General features: G+C 45.1%; 1 protein-coding gene across 1 annotated transcript in view; it reads right to left on the bottom strand.

Annotated features, from left to right (window-relative positions):
- Positions 1-2,130: 2,130 nt before the first annotated feature.
- The window catches only part of LOC126994905 (relaxin receptor 1-like), a gene marked incomplete at its 5' end in the record, with an annotated part of 33,991 nt that continues 15,080 nt past the window's right edge, over positions 2,131-21,041 (bottom strand). The window contains 3 exons of the mRNA XM_050854176.1: positions 2,131-4,994; positions 5,626-5,760; positions 11,458-12,336. Coding sequence (XP_050710133.1) covers positions 12,152-12,336 — 185 coding nt within the window. The remainder of the gene's footprint in view (positions 4,995-5,625; positions 5,761-11,457; positions 12,337-21,041) is intronic.

Here is a 21,041-nt window from a genome sequence, read left to right as displayed (position 1 = left end):
CTCATAATCTACTTCATGAAACATCACTATCTCTTCATATATCTTTTCTACAAACCTTCAACAGTCATGGAAACGCTTTGAAAATCCAATTCAAGTTTTTTACTCTTCAAAATAGGGATAATGTTTACGGAAGCGCATCATCTCCTCTGGCGACGGCCGCGGCGCCGCTGAAGCGGTTGTTGCGATATTTACCTCCTCGCTGAAATAAGTCACATATACATGGGGGTGGGGGGGCCGATGGGGGCTCAGCCCTTCCGTTAGTAGATCGTAAAGTTCGGTTGGAGTAGTTTAAATATGCTCCCCGACCGTAAACTCGCTGCGAGCTATTTTACGGCTGCGGCGGCTGCAGCGTCGCCGTGGCCGCCAGAGGAGGCGACGCGCTTTCGTAAACATTATCCCTATTTTCAAGAGTAAAAAAAAGTCCTTGAATTGGATTTTCAATGTTTCCATGACTGTTGAAGGTTTGAAAGATATGAAGAGATAGTGATGTTTCATAAAGTAGATTATGAGATACTGGCACGGACCTAAAACGAATCTTTACCAAAAAAAGTCCTTGAATGGATTTTCAAAGCGTTTCCATGACTGTTGAAGGTTTGTAGAAAAGATATATGAAGAGATAGTGATGTTTCATAAAGTAGATTATGAGATACTGGCACGGACCTAAAACGAATCTTGACCCATACTTCCTCTACCATGAGTACTAATTGGAACGATGTGTACTGATCGACGACCCTACCTGACTATATAGTGGTGACTCGTGTGACTTACCTGCGTCAGAGAGGTGAGGAGCACGGGGCGAGGAGGCGAGTGCGGAGACGAGGCCTGCTGTGGGGCGACTGGCGGGGAAGACAACTTGAGGCCGCTCAGTGTTTCAGTGGACCGAATGACGGGTCGAACCAGTGACGTGAAACAGGCAAGAACAAAATGCATCAGAATAAGGAAGCAGTGATTGTAGAAACCGGTCGTACTAGTTCCATAAATTGAGATAGGTTTATTAGTAGCAATAGCAGTACCTTTTCAATATGATGTATAGTAATATTACCACATTTGTTTCACTGATTCGATCCGTTCGTTTCACTGTTTCACTGAGTCCGTGCTTATTTGAACTTGTTTACACAAATATACGACATAAGTGACAAAGGCAAAGCCACCAGATTTATAATAAAGCGTGGACCCTAAGTTTTTTGTATTTTTATTCATTAATATTTGTTACATTTACCATGTGTTTATCCGTATTATAACATGAAAACAACAAGACAGCTAATGGGAGGGTGAATACAACAGTTATCAAACGGCTCGTCTCGTTACAATACTCTTGTGGGCTCGTGAGTAGCCGGCCACCGAGGCACCTTTGTACTCCTCGGCAGCACCTCTGTAAGATGGTAACCTATTTTCCCTTTGCATACACCTTTGGATCATTTGAACACATCTACGCTTCTTGCCTAAATCCTTTCAAATTCTCATTTGTAGCAGTCCATCCCTTCGTTTTCTTCACTTCCCTACCTCTGCCTCTGACTTTCCCCCATCCCTCAAAACGCCTTCTGTCCCACTCCACCACTCGTGAGGGATGAGTGGAGGAGAGGGATATGTGACAGCCTCCAACTGTCTCCCTCAGCCCTGCACAGCCATGTGGCATAAAACAACAGGCATAGCCCAGAGTGTGCTGCTGCGGAGCACAAAAGTCTTACTTGTCATCTTGACTGGACAAAATCATCTCGTTCCAACACATTCCACAAGTTCTGTTCAAAAAGCTTTACAGTGCTGACAAGCTCCAAAGTTCTTCCCAAGTCAAATTTTGAACTAAACACACATGTGATTTATCATTAGTTGTCTGACTATTTTGAAAGGACTTAAATGAATATTGTAATCTGATATAAAGAGGAATAAAAGAGAAGAAATGGACTGTTGCTCACTACTAACGACGGAAAATAATATCAAGTGCGCTTCATTAACACAAGAGGATTTTTTTTATTTTTTACAACAAAGGAAGCAGCTCAAGGGCACACAAACAAAGAAAACAATAATAAAAAAAGCCCGCTACTCGCTGCTCCCAAAATTAATTAAAAGAGGTGGCCGAAAGAAAGATCAATTTCGGAAGGTCCTGATACCCTCCTCTTGAAAGAGTTCAAGTCGTAGGTAGGAGGAAATACAGATGAAGGAAGATTATTCCTGAGTTTACCAGCGTGAGGGATAAAATAGTGAAGATGCTGGTTAACTCTTGCAGAAGGGGTTTGGACAGTGTAGGGATGAGCATGAATAGAAAGTCGTGTGCAGCGGGGCCGCGGGAGGGGGGAAGGCATGCAGTTAGCAAGTTCAGAAAAGCAGTCAGCGTGGAAATATCGATAGAAGATAGAAAGAGAGGCAACATCGCTGCGGAATTTAAGAGGTAGAAGACTATCAGTAGGAGGAGGAGAGCTGATGAGACGAAGAGCCTTAGACTCCACTCTGTCCAGAAGAGCTGTGTGAGTGGAACCCACCCCCCCCACACGTGAGATGCATACTCCATACGAGGGCGGACAAGGCCCCTGTATATGGATAGCAACTGCGCGGGGGAGAAGAACTGGCGGAGACGATACAGAACGCCCAACCTCGAGGAAGCTGATTTAGCAAGAGAGGAGATATGAAGTTTCCAGTTGAGATTTTGAGCTAAGAATAGACCGAGGATGTTTAGTGTTGAAGAAGGTGACAGCTGAGTATTGTCGAAGAATAGGGGATAGGTGTTTGGAAGATTGTGTCGAGTTGATAGGTGGAGAAAGTGAGTTTTTGAGGCATTGAAGGAAACAAGGTTCCTTCTGCCTCAATCGGAAATGATAGCAAGGTTAAGGTTAAGCGTTCTGCAGCGTCCAGTCTGGAGTCGTGTACTTCCTGATGTGTTGGTCTTCTATTGAAAGAAGTTGAATAATGCAGGGTGAAGTCGTCGGCGTATGAATGGACAGAACAGTTTGTTATGGAAAGAAGATCATTGATGAATAACAGGAAGAGAGTGGGTGATAGGACATAGCCCTGTGGAACGCCACTGTTGATAGATTTAGGGGAAGAGCAGTGACCGTCTACCACCGCAGAGATAGAACGACCGGAAAGGAAATTGGAGATAAAGGAACAGAGAGGGGGATAGAATCCGAAAGAGGGCAGTTTAGAAAGCAAAGACTGGTGCCAGACTCTATCGAAGGCTTTCGATATGTCTAGCGCAACAGAGAAAGTTTCACCGAAACGGCTAAGAGAGGATGACCACGAGTCAGTTAAGAGAGCAAGAAGATCGCCAGTAGAACGCCCCTTGCGGAATCCATACTGGCGATCATATAGAAGGTTAGAAGTGGAAAGGCGCTTTTGAATCTTCCGGTTAAGGATTGATTCAAAAGCTTTAGATAGACAGGCAAGTAAAGCTACAGAGCGGAAGTTTGTGGGATTGGAACGGTCACCCTTCTTAGGCACAGGCTGTACAAAGGCATACTTCCAGCAGGAAGGAAAGATAGATGTTGATAGGCAGAGACGAAAGAGTTTGACCAGGCAGGGTGTCAGCACAGAAGCACAGTTTTTAAGGACAATAGGAGGCACTCCATCAGGTCCATAAGCCTTCTGAGAGTTCAGGCCAGAGAGAGCATAGAAAACATCATTTGGAAGAATCTTAATAACAATCATAAAGGAATCAGAGGGGGGATGAGTAGGAGGAATATGCCCAGAATCGTCCAGGGTGGAGTTCTTACAGAAAGTTTGAGCGAAGAGTTCAGCCTTAGAGACAGATGAGACGGCAGTGCTGCCGTCAGGGTTAAGGAGGGAAAGCGGAAGAAGTGAAATTGGAGGAGATATTTTTGGCTAGATGCCAGAAGTCACGGGAAGAATTAGAAGAAGCAAGGTGTTGACATTTTCTACTAATAAAAGAAGTTTTGGTAATTCGGAGAATAGATTTGGCACGATTCCGGGCTGAAATGTAAAGGTTAGTGGGAGTTCGAAGGCTCTGGAACCTTTTGTGAGCTGCCTCTCTATCTTTTATAGCACGAGAATAAGCGTGATAAAACCAAGGCTTTTTAGCATGAGTAGAGAAAGTACGAGGAATGTATGCCTCCATTCCAGAGACAATCACCTCTGTGATGCGCTGAGCACACACAGAGGGGTCTCTCTCCTGGAAGCAGTAATCATTCCACGGAAAATCGGAAAAGTACATCCTCAGGTCGTCCCACCGAGCTGAAGCAAAATGCCAGAAGCATCGCCTCTTCGGCGGGTCCAGAGGATGTACAGGAGCGATAGGACAGGATACAGATATAAGGTTATGATCGGAGGAGCCCAACGGAGAGAACAGTTTGACAGAGTAAGCAGAAGGATTAAAGGTAAGGATGAAACGAAGGTAAATGGCGATTGTTAATAGAGGAGGGCAAGGATTTTCCACTAGTTTTGAGACACGCTGCGATGGATGACTGTTCACAAAAGAAAGGAGACTGAGAGCAAAGAGCGATAGGAAGGACTGGGGAAATAGAAGGCGACAATAAAAATGTGACATGGTAGGAAAAAGGGGGACCGAAAAACAAACAGATGGACAACCAATGTAACAGTGTGGCAACCCAAAAAAATCTAAAGGTCAGGGCAGACAGATAACAAGATGGATAAATGAAGTCAGAGAATATGTGCATGAGCGACATGGAGTACACTAACATCAGACGCAGAAATAGGAGATCATTGGGAAAGGCTTTTGTCATGCAGTTGCTGCTTCAGCTGATGATGAAAAACCAGCCCCTGAATACAGGACACCCACAATCCAGGCTCAACCACTGTTTACATAGATCACAGCACACAAGCTTTGCTTGTCAGTGGTAGTGGATGAGGACAGTGTCTTCTTGCGACCTTCACCTCCATCATATATGGTGAACTGCGTCCCCAGGAGATTCGACCTCAGCTTCCCATAGAGACTCACCACCTCGGGCCTAATCAGTTGGGTCAGCAGAAATCAGATAGCTTGAGGTTGCTGACTTCTTTCGTTTTCGTCCAGCGAGGAGGAACATCTGACATGGGAGAGAGGCAACATATTTACTTTGGCTGTTCATTCTATAAAAATGCTGAGAGCTGAGTTAAACCCAATAGTCTCTTTACCATGAGTGAACCCAGGTGGTTCATGTCTAAAACTTCAGAAGGTGACAGCAAATGCATGCAGGCAGTGGGTGGATGAGCAACTTCCTGGGCAAGACAATTGTTATAGGCCTGGCACTATCCAATCCTCTACTGGATGAGGGAAACCAGACCTATATTACAGTCTAATAGAACTGAACAAGACTGCTTTGGTTATAAGGATTACAGGTAAGGCATGTAAGGTTGAAGAATTCCCCTTCTTGAAATTCCTAATGCCAGCTGTCGCCCCACTTTCCCTCAACGTAGCCACTCAACATGTATAAGTTAATTTGTTCTACAATTTCTTGTTCCTTTCTCTCTGATTTCCTAACCAGGCCCCCGTGCCTTCCCTCCCTAACCTAACTCTCCCTTCCTGTCCTTCTGACCCTTTGACCTGGCTTATACATTCTTAACTTCCTTTTTTTTTCCTTCTATCCATCGTGACCCCCTGCTCTGTCTCTTGTGCCTTAGCTCCCAACCTCCTCCTCTCTAACTTCCCATCCTGTTCCCTTGACCTGCCTTACACACCTTTTTTTTCCGTCGTCTCGCTCCACATGCAGGAAGTAAGTGGGGAAGAGGCCCCGGTCTATGCCCTTCCTGTCCCTGGAGATGCGACTGGGAGACGAATTGGTGAAGGCATGATCACAAAGACCAAAGACAGTCCTGTTGAGAGTGAGATGAATTACTGAGTTAAGATCAATCAGACCTCACCAAGGCCTTCTGAAATGGAGATGTGTTTGTGAGAGAAAGATCATTCGAGTGATAAACGAGACGAGTTGGTAATGTCATTATCAACTGAGATACAAGTGAGATGTGTCAGACATTTTCCATTTTCTTCATTTTCACATCTATTGAGATTAGACATTCGATGACCATTCTTCAACTGTCTATCAAGGGTGTTTCTCCATATTAACACCGAAAACGGGTACAGATCCTACTCTTCTTTAATCTTCCTGGTGGTCTATGACAAGGCACCTCAATGCCTGACATTCTTACCAGATGTCACTCGCATTTCTTCTCTTCACATGTTCACACAATCTTAGTCTCCTGATTCTGAATGTAGCTCGTCATTGACTCATCACAGATGCACTGCCTACGCCATCCCTCCAGGTGGTACCAGCCATATACCTCAACACCCTTCTGTCTCATTCCATCAGTACATCCTGCTGCTTCTTTGTCAGAGCCCACAATCCGCTCCATACCACACACAGGCAGTTGCTGAGTGGTTAGCTGCCGGCGCCGCGTGCGGGAGGACGCGGGTTCGAGTCCTGCCCACCGCCCCATGTTTTTTTTTCAGTCACCGCCAAGTGGCCTAAGACTACCAACATGCTGTCCTGAAGACCACCTTTGATCCCGGACTCTAGATTCTCTCTGTAAAGAGATGCTCAAAGGTAAACTTCGTGGGGCAGCATGAGCCAAGCAAGATGGCGCCACTATAAACACTTGCCTGCGCCATAACAGGCTGGGGCCGATCATTAGGGTCCACTAACAAAGTCTATCGGCGCCATAGGCCGAAACGTACAAAAAAAAAAAAACTTTTCATCAGCAACCCAAATATTCCTTTCCACTTTCTCCATGCTGCTGCAACTCTCCCACTAACTCTAACTTCGTCAGCACTGGCATCCCCTTCAAAAGTTCTCAAGCACATACCAACTTTCATACAGAAGTTAGGTCAGCTCAGAAGGACGAAGCCCCACCTCAGCGTCACTTCAATCAATCAATCAATCAATCAATCAATGGGGGCATACACCGGGGAATGCCTCACCCTGCCCACCCTATGACGAACTCTGGACATTTCCTTGGACTCCTCCACTTGCGGTTATCTAATACAGGAACAATATGGTGAGAAAGGTCGACTTCTGGGTAGCGTTCCACATGTCCTTATAGCCGGAGTTGGCGTTTACGGACTATGTAGGTAATATACCCAGAATCAGTCTGTTGGAGCAATCGCCGGTTTGACACAAAATCACTTCAGCGATATCCCATGGTTCTACGTAGCTACATATGTATTACTAAAGGCATCAATCCGCCTCTTCAGGTCACTATTCAATGTCCATTTTTCAGCCCCATGGCATAAGACAGGAAGCACACGCAACTTGAAGATCCGAGCTACCAAACCATCAATCCGCCTTTTCAAATCACTTCAATGTCCTTGTCTTACAGGCAAATAGTAAGGCAGGGAGCCCAAGCGATTTCAAGATCCGGATTTTTGTCTTTCGACATAGGTATCGACAACCCCACACACTCGTGCTGAGCGAGTCAATAACACCGTGGGAGAAGCCAGTCAGCCGTAAGATTCTTGATGAGACCCGCCGTTGTCCTGAACTACGCTGCCAACGAATGTTAAATTTTCTAAGATATTACTGTCTTCGCCAAACGAATGAATAGACTGTACTGCTGTATCTAGTAAGCCTCCAACCACCTGTACCTTGGTCTTGGCCCAGGTGACCTGGAGTTCCAAGGGAGTTATCTTGTAATCCAGTCCTACCAGCGTCATCACCAGAACCTTCTGTGATTCCACAAGGATTACCGCATCATCGACAAGACCAAGGTCAGTGACTCTGGTATTGCCAACAGATGATCCACAACTTTGCCTAATACTCAGTCAATACAAGTGTTGAAAAGTGATGAATCAAGGACACAGACCTACCTCATTCCCCCTTACTCTTCATAACACTCTCACTCCCAGAGTACAGGCCAGTCAATAGACCAACGGTCTATGCAGGAATCCCACGGAGTCACAAAAGACCCCATAGTGCCAGTTGTCGACTTACCAAGCGTGAACCCGGACTGCCTAGGTTTCTGCAGCTTTAGCAGCTGGTTGCGAATCCGCATCAGCAATAGATGGGGAAGCACCTTGCCTGGCACACTGAGCAGCGTAATACCACAATAGTCCTTGAAGTCGTGGCGGTCCCCTTTCTCTTTCCAGATAGGTACAACTCACTTCAGCGGAGGCAGATACAACTATCCTACTTTTTTGTGACGGATACGGTCATCAAGTTGTTGATTATCATATTAAAATCGAATAAAAAAGTGTTGACCACCGGAGTGAATTTAACGAAATATACTGATAAGTAGAGGTCCTGTTAACTGTACAACGAACAGATTATGCTGTGAACAGACTGAAACTGCAGCAAATTCATAAAATGAGTTTCTAGTAACTAAATATGTACTCTAGAGTCTAGAGGCTGTATCTAAAAGATAAGATAAAGGTGTGTGCATGCGCTATAGCTGAGCGTGACTGCAGTGCTGATCTCCGATCCGTTGGCCCTTTGAGCCTGTGGTAAGAACCATTTACCACGGGACACGAGCCAATGTGAAATACGGAATTGCCACAGTTTGTCTTCCCTAGGTACCCATTTATCGACCAACCCGAAAGGGAGGATGAACAGCTGGGTGAGCTGCACGCCAACTGCCTGGGCCGGGATTCGAACCAGTGCTCGCGAAGTGGTAGCACGCAGATCACTGGATCACGGAGGATGTCTTTAGACAAGAAAAATAAATAAAATAGGAAAAAGAGAGGAAGATGTACAGACGCAAAAAAATGAGGAAGGAATAGACAAGCCTACAACTTTACTATCCTCAACGACCTAGAGCGGTTGATCCAGCACCCTACACGTATTCCCGACCGTCTTGAAGACCGGCCCAACATTCTAGACCTCTTCCTTACCTCAAACCCTTCTGTCAAACTGTTCTATCCGTTTGGCTCCTCCGATCACAAGCTTATTTCTGCATCCTGTCCTATCATTCCTGTACACCCTCTGGACCCACCGAAGAGGCGATGCTTCTAGCATTTTGCTTCAGCTCGGTGGGACGACTTGAGGATGTACTTTTTCGATTTCCCGTGGAATGATTATTGCTTCCAGGATAGAGACCCCTCTGTGTGTGCTCAGCGCATCACAGAGGTGATTGTCTCTGGAATGGAGGCATTCATTCCTCGTTCTTTCTCTACTCCTGACGCTAAAAAGCCTTGGTTTAATCACGCTTGTTCTCGTGCTGTCAATGACAAAGAGGCAGCTCACAAAAGGTACCAGAGCCTTCAAACTAATGCTAATTATGAACTTTACATTTCCGATTTCCGACTAACCAAAAACTCTTTCATTAATAGAAAATGCCAAAACCTTGCTTTCTCTAACTCTTCCCGCGACTTCTGGCATCTAGCCAAAAACATCTCCAACTTCACTTCTTCATCTTTCCCTCCACTCCTCAGTCCTGATGGCAACACTGCCGTCTCATCTATCTCTAAGGCTGAACTCTTCTCAAACTTTTTCTAAAAACTCCACTCTGGATGATTCTGGGCATATTCCTCCTACTCATCCCCCCTCTGACTCGTTTATGCCTGTTATAAAGATTCTTCCAAATGATGTTTTCTATGCCTTCTCTGGCCTCAATCCTCAGAAGGCCTCCTATTGTCCTTAAAAACTGTGCCTCCGTGCTGTCATCCTGCCTGGTCAAACTCTTTCGCCTCTGCCTGTCAACATCTACCTTTCCTTCCTGCTGGAAGTATGCCTTCATACAGCCTGTGCCTAAGAAGGGTGACCGTTCCAATCCCTCAAACTACCGTCCTATAGCTTTACTTTCTTGTCTATCTAAAGCTTTTGAATCAATCCTTAACCGGAAGATTCAAAAGCACCTTTCCACTTCTGACCTTCTATCTGATCGCCAGTATGAGTTCCGCAAGGGGCGTTCTACTGGTGATCTCCTAGCCTTCTTAAATGACTCTTGGTCATCCTCTCTTAGCCGTTTCGGTGAAACCTTTGCTATTGCGCTGGACATATCAAAAGCTTTTGATAGGGTCTGGCACATATCTTTGCTTTCCAAACTACCCTCCTACGGTTTATATCCTTCTCGAGTCGAGTCGATGTAACACAGACATTGGAAGGAGTTTCTTTTCAAACCGAGTCATCCGCCACTGGAACAATCTTCCCTCAAAAGTAGTAAATGCGAATACCATCAACTCCTTCAAATATAGAATCGACCGTCATTTCGCTGCGTCGGGAGTAAATTGAATAACGAAGGGCTTCCATCTGCTCCTCAATATCGAGGTGCTTTCATCTGCTCACCAAGCCCCAAGTGGCGATCGAGCAGATTAAATCACCCAAGCGGGCGACCTCGTAATGAGCCAATAGGCTTTTTGTTGCCTGCATTTCCATGTTTCCATGTTTCCATGTTTCCATGTTTATCTCCAGTTTCCTTTCTGACAGTTCTATTTCTGCTGTGGTAGAGGGTCACTGTTCTTCCCCTTAATCTATTAACAGTGGTGTCCCACAGGGTTCTGTCCGATCTCCCACTCTCTTTCTGTTGTTCATTGATGATCTTCTTTCCAAAACGAACTGTTCTATCCATTCCTACGCCGATGATTCCACTCTGCATTACTCAACTTTTTTTAATAGAAGACCCACCCTACAGGAACTTAACGACTCAAGGCTGGAGGCTGCAGAACGCTTAGCCTCAGACCTTACTATTATTTCCGATTGGGGCAAGAGGAACCTGGTGTCCTTCAACGCCTCAAAAACACAGTTTTTCCACCTATCCACTCGACACAATCTTCCAAACAACTATCCCCTATTCTTTGACAACACCCAGCTATCACCTTCCTCAACACTAAACATCCTCGGTCTATCCTTAACTCAAAATCTCAACTGGAAACTTCATATCTCCTCTCTTACTAAATCAGCTTCCTAGAGGCTGGGCGTTCTGTACCGTCTCCGCCAGTTTTTCTCCCCCGCACAGTTGCTGTCCATTTACAGGGGCCTTGTCCGCCCTCGTATGGAGTATGCATCTCATGTGTGGGGGGAGGTCCACTCACACAGCTCTCCTTGACAGAGTGGAATCAAAGACTCTTCGTCTCATTAGCTCTCCCCCTCATACTGATAGTCTTCTACCTCTCAAATTCCGCCGCCATGTTGCCTCTCATTCTATCTTCTATCGACATTTTCATGCTGACTGCTCTTCTGAACTTGCTGACTGCATGCCTCCCCTCCTCCCGCGGCCCCGCTTCACAAGACTTTCTACTCATGCTCATCCCTATACTGTCCAAGCCCCTTATGCAAGACTTAACCAACATCTTCACTCTTTCATCCCTCACGCTGGTAAACTCTGGAACAATCTTCCTTAATCTGTATTTCCTCCTGCCTATGACTTGAACTCTTTCAGGAGGAGGGTATCAGGACACCTCTCCTCCCGAAATTGACCTCTGATTTTGAACACTCCTTTAACCTCTGTTCTGGAGCAGTAAGTAGCGGGCCTTTTTTTTTTTTTTTTCATTACGCCCTTGAACTGTCTCCGTAGCTGTAAAAAAAAAAAAAAAAGTAAAAAAAAAGCAGGGGAAAATATCTGAGAAAAATATCGACTACAAACCTGATGCTTTACTGCTCCTGCTGCTGTAGAAAGTGCTGCTACTACTGCTGTTGCTGGTGCTGTGTGATGGAGAAGGCGTGGGCCTGGGGCAGCACCACGGCATGGGGCGACTCCTTGGGGGAGACCAGAGTCATGGCCGGAACGATCGGGGTCCACTCTTGGTCCTCCTCGTCCCCTTCCACCTAACTCTTCAGCTGCAGACCAACCAGCTTCCTCTGTCTCTTTGAGGGGTATGAAGAGTGGACTCGGAAGACAGACAAGCTCACAGACATAGACAGGTATCGTGGTCAGCGAACGGATATGGTATCCCGAAGACGCGATCTTTCCAGAGGTTACTGCATTCCCAAAGTTCCTGGTACAAATGCTAGCAGGAAACCACGGGCGAATTTGGTGACAGCTTCCCTCGTGCTACCCCACAACAGGACGTTTCAGGAGACTGTTGTCTCAACTGGGGGAGGGTTGGGGTGGGGTGGTCCTGGATGGACCACAACATCTAGGCACGCCTGCGGTGTATCGTAAACAAGCTGCCACAGTCTATCACCCCATCAACACTACCGCACTGCCACACTACTCATCAACACGCAGCACCTCACAGTTTCATGTCTACAACACCACGACACCACACACCACTACATCCACCTCACATCTTGAACTCGACCTTGACCACATCGTCCCTGGCAACAGCACCGCCACCTCACAGTTTGGTCTCTATCTTTACTACCTCGTCCCGGCCCAGTGATGCCCGTGAGACCTCTGCCACGGTGGTCTCGTCAACGGTGTGGGTCGGGGCGGTACAATTGAGGGCCGGCAGAAAGTCGCGGCCGTTGGTGAGCTTGAGCGTGGCGCTCCTGAAGAACGAGGTCCGGGTTGTCTCCGAGTCTGTGAGTGGAGGAGATGAGGAGGTGATTAGAGGGTGGAGGAGAGAGGAGAGAGTGTATGGGAGGTGGAGTGTGTGCGATGTAAGGGGACATGCTACCGAGATTGCGAGCATAGGACAATAAATGAGAATGATCGTGAGAGTAGAGATTGTTGGTTAGTAAAAGGGAGGGAGGAGGGAGGCTGGTCAGATGAGGAAGGCAGGGAAGAAGACGGGAGAATTACATATAATTACATATATAATTACATAGATAACCAGACCACACAGGCCCTAAGGCCCAAACTAGGTGATCTGTCCTAAACCTAAGTGACAGTTGTTATGCGGCCACCATGACGTTGAAACTGACCTTGTGAACATTGAGGTAGAGGAGCTAGCGGTCAAGATTAGTCTTAAACGATGCAATCGAGTTACATTGTACCACTGATGTTGATAATCTGTTCCAATCTCGAACGACAACATTAGTGAAGAAGAATGAACTTGTCTACATTTTGGTTTAGCGCCATTATTTCTGGTTCGCGTCGAATCATCCATCACAAACAGCTTGGTCGGATCCACGTTGGTAAAACCGTTAAGTATTTTAAAGCCCTCGATCAGTTTTCCTCTTAGGCGGCGTTTTTCAAGAGAAAACAGGTTTAGATGTGGCAGCCTTTCCTCGTAGGGTTTGTTTTGTAATGAAGGAATCATCTTGGTTGCTCTACGCTGAACACCTTCTAGTTTAGCAATGTCTTTCGCATGTTGGGGAGACCAAAACTGCACGGCATACTCCAAATGAGGTCTGACGAAATTATTTTACAAAGGTAGTATAACATCTTTATTCTTGAAAGTTTTTTTTTTTAATCAAACCCATCATCCTGTTTGCTTTTTAACGGACTCGTTGCACTGCTGGGAAAACTTGAGGTTAGACGCGACTGTGACGCCATGATCTTTGACCGAGTGAACGCTTTTAATTTTAACGCCGCACATTTCATAGTCCTTCTTTATATTTCTATGTCCAACCTGCAGAATCTGGCACTTGTTTATACTAAAAGGCATTTCCCATTTTACTGACCAATCTGTTATTTTACGCAAATCTTCTTGTAGGCTCCGCCTGTCACGTTCTGTACGTACCGCATTGCCGATTTTCATGTCGTCTGCAAATTTACTAATGAAATTATTGAGACCAAGGTCAATGTCGTTGATGTAAATGACGAAGACAACGGGTCCCAGGACAGAGCCTTGGGGGACACCGCTAGTGACTGGCATCCACTCAGAGGTCACTCCATTTATTTCAAATCTTTGCTTTCTATTGCTTAGCCAGTGCTTGATCGATTCGTGAGACTTACCCCCGATGCCTATTTCCTTGATTTTATGAAGCAACATGTAGTGTGGAACTTTATCAAACACCTTCTGGAAGTCCAAATAACTAATATCAAGTGGTTTAGAAACATCATAGACTGCAAAAAGCTCGTTATAGAACGTTAATAGATTCGACAAACAAGATATGTTGTTACGGAAACCGTGTTGCGAGTCAAGCATCAGTGAATTACACTATGGGTAGTTAATTACTTTATCTCGAATAACTGTCTCAAATAATTTACCAATAATTGAAGTTAAGCTGGTTGGCCTGTAATTATCCGGTAATTTTCAGTCTCCTTTTTTTGAAAATGGGTGTTACGTTAGCCATTTTCCAATCACTAGGAACGGTGCAAAGACATATAAACAGCATTGTTAAAGGTCTGAGTATCTCTCTTGATATTTCTTTAAGTAATTTTGGATATATTTTATCAGGTCCTGGACTTTTGTTAGTTTTAAGTGACTGCAGCGCTTTGAGAACCTCATCTGTACAAGTCAGGGAGGGTATGACTGGGATTTTCAATATTGTTAGGAACAGCAGCAGTATCGGTAGAATTACTATTAAAAACCGTGGCGAAATAAGAATTTAACGTGTTCGCTATGCGTTGGCTGTCTGTCACGATATTGCCCGAATTATCAGTTAATGGGCCAATCCCACTTCGAATCTTTTTTTTTTTGTTGTTTACATATCTAAAACAAGCTTTTAGGATCTGACTTGCAATTTACCGCAATGTTTACTTCGTACCTCCATTTCGCCTGCTTGATTAAACTTTTGACTTGTCTTGCTTCGAAGTACCGTGTACTATTTTCGGTAGAGTTATCGGTATTCTTTTGCCGATATAACAAGTTCCTCTTTTGGAGGGCAAGTTTGATTTCATTATTAAACCACGGAGGATTTTTACTTTTCGGCGCTTTTCACAAGATTGCACGGATTTATTTTGTTCAGTTAGTAATCGAGCTTGCCAAGATTCTTTGACGTCAATGTTGGATACTAATTGAAAGTTCGTTAATAATTGTCTTAGTCTTTCAAAATCCGCTCTTTTAAAATTGGGAACCAATATCTTATTATCTGCAATCCTTGTTTGAGCTCTTATGTCGAGACGCACCAGTCTATGATCGCATGAACCGAGGTGTTCGCCAACGCTAACATCTCTTGGTCCGTTGCTTTCCATTCTCCTCCTCTTTCTCTTCCCATCACTTCGCCTCCTCCTCCTCCTCCTCCTCCTTCTCCTAGGCAAACGTTATATGACACTTGTAATCAAAAGAGGGAGGCTGATCGAAGGAGGATAGGGAACTTAACGAAAGAGGAAGCAGTCAAGCTAACAGACACACAGAAAGGCAGGAAGTTGAAAGACCAAGTCAGTCATAAACATTAACACATTATAAAAAGTGAACGGAATGACAAAATCTAATACGATAAAAGAACAGGACACTGTCAAATGTCTTCACATTGAAATATATTGTTTTATTTACTGATTATAAGTGTCATATAACGTTTACCTAGGAAGAGGAGGAGGAGGAGGAGGAACACAAAGTACATAAATGAAGAACAAACAACAGCTGATCTGCTGGTCCTTACGAGGCTGTTTGTGACAAGCTACACTAACTGTCTAATTAAAGGTGGAAGATGAAGGACAGCAAAGGCGAAGGCTCCTCCCCAACCCCCCATACCTCCAGCCAAAGCTGACAGGAAAGGAAAAAGAGCTCTGCAGCATGGAAAAACTGCATGGAAATTATGTAGGAAAGAGGAAAGCACTACCATTACTGCTATCACCAACCGGGCGATAAAAACGGACAAGGACACCAGTATTTGAAAGAACTTAACGTTATTATGACAAGAGTAAAATCTTTGTTGCTGTTTGGATTCAAAATACTTGTCTAATCTATTCTTGAAGGCCGTAACTGTTGTACTATCAACGACATCACAGGGTAGATAGTTCCAAACATTAACAACTCGATTGAAGAAGAAGTGTTTAGCTTCGTTCGACGAGAATCTTTTACCACTTATCTTCAAATTGTGATTTCTTCTTGTTCTATTTGATCGGCATCCTTCAAATGACGGTAAGGTGTTGATCTTCACAGGTGTGTGTGTGTGTGTGTGTGTGTGTGTGTGTGTGTGTGTGTGTGTATTACAAGTTTTTGTAAGCTGTTTTTAAGTGTTTTTGTTTAAGTGTTACTTTCAATGTTTAAGGTGCGAACTTATTTGCTTGTAGTTTGTCCGGAAGGGTGGGGCTTCCGGTTGTTGACGGCTGATGAAAGTCATCATTTGCTGATCCTGGTGTCAGTTCATCACAGCTTCCCACGGCCAAAAGCACGACGTGTTGTTAAACATCCTGTTGTGCGACACCGACCGGGTGTCGCCACACATACATTCATACATTCACATGTACATTATAATATACACATTACATCGCTCGGTTCCCTAAAAGTTGCGACCTCGCGACTCACCCGACCTTTAAAAGCAGTGTACCTATCCATGTTACAGTCGCACAATGTGTGCTAGTTAAACGAGGTCCTGTTATGGTTGCATTAAAAAAAATATATATACGCCTAACGATACAGCATCGGGAAATGCCAATGATAATAAAAATAATCATGGAAGTAACAAGAAATGGGCAAAGGAAATACAGGGCGAGGTAAACAGGGCTAGAGTCGTGGACATGGAAGCTCAGTACTATTCCGAGAAAACAAAATAATAGCTCGAATAGTTATTTACATGATACATCCTGGAAAAATAAATTGACTAAATTGTCATTAGGATACATGGCAATGGAGCTATTTGGAATAGTAAAAAGAAAAAGGAAAAATCCTTGAAGAAGATCTGCTACACACTGAACCTTCGAGTCACACCTTGACACAAAACTGTCGCAGAGAAACACTCATCCGTTGCGTGACAATTAATTGCCAGTGTCGTTACCCTCGGCACGCCTTCGAATTGGGCGGGGTTTAGAACAATAGATAAGGTTGTGTGAAAAGAGGTAATGTTATCCGTAGAGTCTCCTAATAGTTACAATGTGATAACAAGGACAAGTCTGGAGAACCTTAGAAGCATCGGCTGTCAGCACCACTAACTCCTGATACTCCGTTTTTCAGGTCTACAGTACTAATAAAAAGAAAATCTTGTCACCAAGTTGTGAAATCACTGTTGTAACAAATCTCACTGAAATGTATAATTCCAGCATAATTGATTAAAGTAATTCCAGCATTAATAAACATCAAATAAAAAAAAAATACAAATTTCCACCTATCCCTCGATCGTAACGAACGTGGATGACTGACATATGTGACGCCAAAAATTACTTCCAAAGCTTACAGGTATTCACATGCTGGTTACAATAAAAGTTAGGGAGAGCATCTGCTCAAGTTCAGTTAAGTCTGTCATTGCAGAAAAAAAAGTCTTTTAAGCAGAAGCACATGAGGTTCAAGGTTAAAAAGTACCTATCCCTATGTTATTCTACACCCTCGGAGACTGGAGTGAGGCACCAGTCTCTTCGGAGGTGTGGGTTCGAATCCCACCGCTGCCACCACTTTTGTTATAAGTTTTTGTTAGCTGTTTTTAAGTGTTTTTGTTTAAGTGTTACTTTTAATGTTTAAGGCACGAACTGCTATCTCACGTCAGGTCCGGTGTACCGTTGTCTGCTTTCACAAGTTGACTGTAGTAGGTGAGATAACACAATAGCCTTTTAGTTGGCCGAGCGGTAGCCGTTATAAGTTCACTTTAGTTCTCTCTCTTACAGGGTAAGTTCAAATACAAAATGTTTTTTAACTATATTAACAGTTGTACACAAAGTTTACAGTTTGCGTGAGCGAGTCGCACGAAATCAGGGACAGCCACACCAACTTGGCGCAGGGCAGCGGAGCACCACTCGCCTGCCCGTCACCCGTTTTCTCCCCCTTCTTCGCGTTGTTCGTTTGGTTTTATTTGCGTGTAGTTCGTCCGGAAGGGTGGGGTTTCCGGTTGATGACGGCTGATCAAAGTCATCATTTGCTGATCCTAGAGTCAGTTCATCACAGCTTCCCACGGCCAAAAGCACGACGTGTTGCTAAACATCCTGTTGTGCGACACCGACCGGGTGTCGCCACACGCACAGTCTGTACATTATAATATACACATTACATGTGTTTTCACTGGAACTGGAACTGTGAGTTTGCGCTCGTGTTTATCGGAGCCAAGGTTTGGGAGGTGTGGGCAGGTGCCAGACCACTACTTCGAGAGGCGGGACACGACCCCGGCTAATACCCGTTTCCCATTCACTGTTGGGTAGACAGGAGTGAGGGTGTAAAGAGATCGCCCAGCCTTCTCCGCTTCGCGCGGGAATCGAACCCATGATCTCTCGGTAGTGAGCCGAGTATGCTAGCCATTGCACTACGGAATGTGTGTGTGTGTGTGTGTGTGTGTGTGTGTGTGTGTGTTTTAGTTGCTTCTGTAGCGCCGATAGGCTCTCTTGAGGGACCTCTTGGACGGCCCCAGCCCGTTATTAGCGCAGCGAAATATATTTATAGTGGCTGCCGTGATATATGACTCTTGCTCGGCCCATGCTGTCCCCCGGTGCTCCACTTCAACGGAATCGCTGAAGTTACCGTTGACTGAAGGTCTGGGTAGCATGTGTGAAATCTTCAGCCTGCACGCTGACCACTCGACCACCGTGTGTGTGTGTGTGTGTGTGTGTGTGTGTGTGTGTGTGTGTGTGTGTGTACCCATGTGCATCTGTATTTACCCACCTGTGTCCTGGCGCGGCACCCACATGCATACACACACACACGCCGCCGGCCTATAAGGAACCAGGCTTTTTGAGTGGGTACCTGTGTGTACCTGCTTTTCATTGTGCGTACCTGTGTACCCATGTGGCATGTGCACCTGTGTGTACTCACTCGTGTAGTGGCGTGGCACACAAACATGTAACGGGCTTGTCGGGGGGCGTTTAAAGGGCGTTGATTAAGACTTCAGCTTCCTTAAGGCGAATATATTCGTAGCCTATGTACAGGAGCGTCGGAGCAAGAGCAACTGTCGTTGTGTGTCAGTCGGACTCTCGTGAAGGAGTGACGAGTTACAGGTTGGAAAATAATTGTTACAATTGGTCACGTACGTCAAGGTGACCTCTGCGCACCATGAAATGCGATGTATACAAAACTGAGATGGTAAACACTGACGGACGACATTCCTATAAGGTGGCGTGATCTATCTGTCGTGGGTTTTTTCCATTGACAATTGTATGCCTAATTCGTGGTGATATTAAATAATAATAATAATAATACATTGATATCCTACTATAACACTGCTAGGTCACCTACCAGTGATCGCGACCTCGCGATATACAAAAATCTAAATAACAGTCTAGTTACCATGAACATACATAGTGGGAGTTTGTCAAGCAGACTGCCTATGATACAATTACATCAAAACACTGGCTATGTAAGAACATATGTGGAGTTATAATGTAAATAGTGAGAGGTAAAACACAACGTGTGTGACACGAAACATAAGAAATCTCTCAAAAGATAAATATAAGGACACATGTATAAGAAGCTATCAACTGGCATAGTTACAGACAATGAAACGTTGATCTAGCTCCTAAAAAATACAGTAGTGAAACATCCAGTAGTGAAACACAGTACAATGTTAAGTATAGGAGCAGGGGAATGCCAGGTTTCTGTCCTCTGATTTGCCTGAGAAAAGGAAAAAAAATACCTTGCCAGTGGCCTCCCTGCATCCAGTCGCCGTGTCTGCACAACCAAATAATCGTGCAGGACAGAGTTCCTCCTAATAAGGTAGCACATGACGACGAGACTGACGAACATCAGAAACATTGGTACAAAAAATCCAGGGTACAGGTAGGGGAGATGCAAATAATCAGGCAGCGTTTCCTCCAGGGTTTCCGCAAACTCTGTTTTGTTTGCGAAAGACAATGAATTAAGGGAATTAGTCACATAAGAGATGCTGGAGAAGTGAATATCATCGAGAGACCGTAGAGGAAACACTCGATGGGAAATATTGGCCGTGAAAACCAGACGGATCCGGGACGGGTACGTTGTTATGTTAGTGGAGCGGATATAGCAAGCTTCCGCTATGGCATAGTGACCAGTAACCCGTTGATAAGTGGTACCCTCCGGGCAGATGACTGATGCATAGAATGGCTGAGGGAAATAAAAATAATGCAGACCCTGAAAGTTCATATGGAAAACAGGTGTTGATGGTAGCTGCTTGTAAGGGCACAAGGAAAGAGCGTCAGACGCGTTCACGCGGGTGAGGGCGATCTCGCATACCCCTCCCCGAACTGGTAGGAAGGCAAAGAGAGACGCAGAGCAATAGAATCGCCCGAAGACCGTCTCCTTGCAATATTGCAAGAGTGAGTAGCTACCCGTTGGATACAGAGTGAAATCCTTCGCGATTAGAACAAGAGACGGGGACGTGTCCAGAGCTAACACACTGTCCTTAGCTGAAAAAGGGAACGGGACAATTTCGTGTGCCTCAAACACGTCCGCCGTCTGAAATGGAACATGAATGATTATGGCATCGGGGGTGAGGCTGGACTCAATCAAGGGGTAAAAATATTGACTCATGTCTGGGTTGAATAAAGGCGTTAGGCTATAATTTTGATACCCGATATGGACAGTCGTTCTCAAATCGTGTAGAGGGAACAAGGCAGGTGTGACTCTACCGTGCGCTGCATCAACCATGTTACTAATAACCTGCTAATCTGCCGTTGCGACGGAGTTAATGACGTTTTCCAATACATGCAAGGCCTGATCTAGGAGGAGAAACTGATTCACCTGGTCGATCTGTTTGACAACTATGTTGATAACATCTACCATCTTATTTGTCTCCTCTAGCAGTTCCTCAATGTTAGTATGCAATCGCGCAAGTTTTCTACAATTGGCGTTGCTCACCCTGCGATTTCGGGCAGCAAAGGAAAGTACATGAGCGTAGTGGTCCCGCAAATCGCGTACGTCCTCGTCGGTGGCCGTACCGAAAAGGAACTTTGAGGCGGACCCAACGATGTTGAGCAACCCCCTCTTTACCCGAGAGTGAACTGAGTGAAAAATATAATCCATGTCTACCTCATCAACTTTTCCCCGTTAGAACAGAATCCTATCCTCCAGTAGTTGAAAAACAGTCAGAGTTGGTACTAGAAGGTGCCTTTGATTCCCTAGTCTTGGTAGCCCGTATGGCGTCTGCCATGCCGAGTAGTTTTTTCTGAGGCTATCCTGATTGTGTCAGCTGTGTTGGTCAAGGAAGTATATGGATATTTTACGAGGAGCACATCTTCTATGAGGAAGACCTCTCCTATGTGTGCCGTGAGGGCACCAGGCTTCAGGTGGATGGGTGTCGTTGCAAGCAGGGAGCCGAGGGACAACAAGATGATCAGAAAACGCA

Source organism: Eriocheir sinensis, unplaced genomic scaffold (genome assembly GCF_024679095.1).
Source record: "Eriocheir sinensis breed Jianghai 21 unplaced genomic scaffold, ASM2467909v1 Scaffold915, whole genome shotgun sequence".
In the NCBI taxonomy this organism is placed as follows: domain Eukaryota; kingdom Metazoa; phylum Arthropoda; class Malacostraca; order Decapoda; family Varunidae; genus Eriocheir; species Eriocheir sinensis.
The sequence above is the reverse complement of the archived record's forward strand: the minus strand, read 5'-3'. Positions and strand labels throughout refer to the sequence as shown.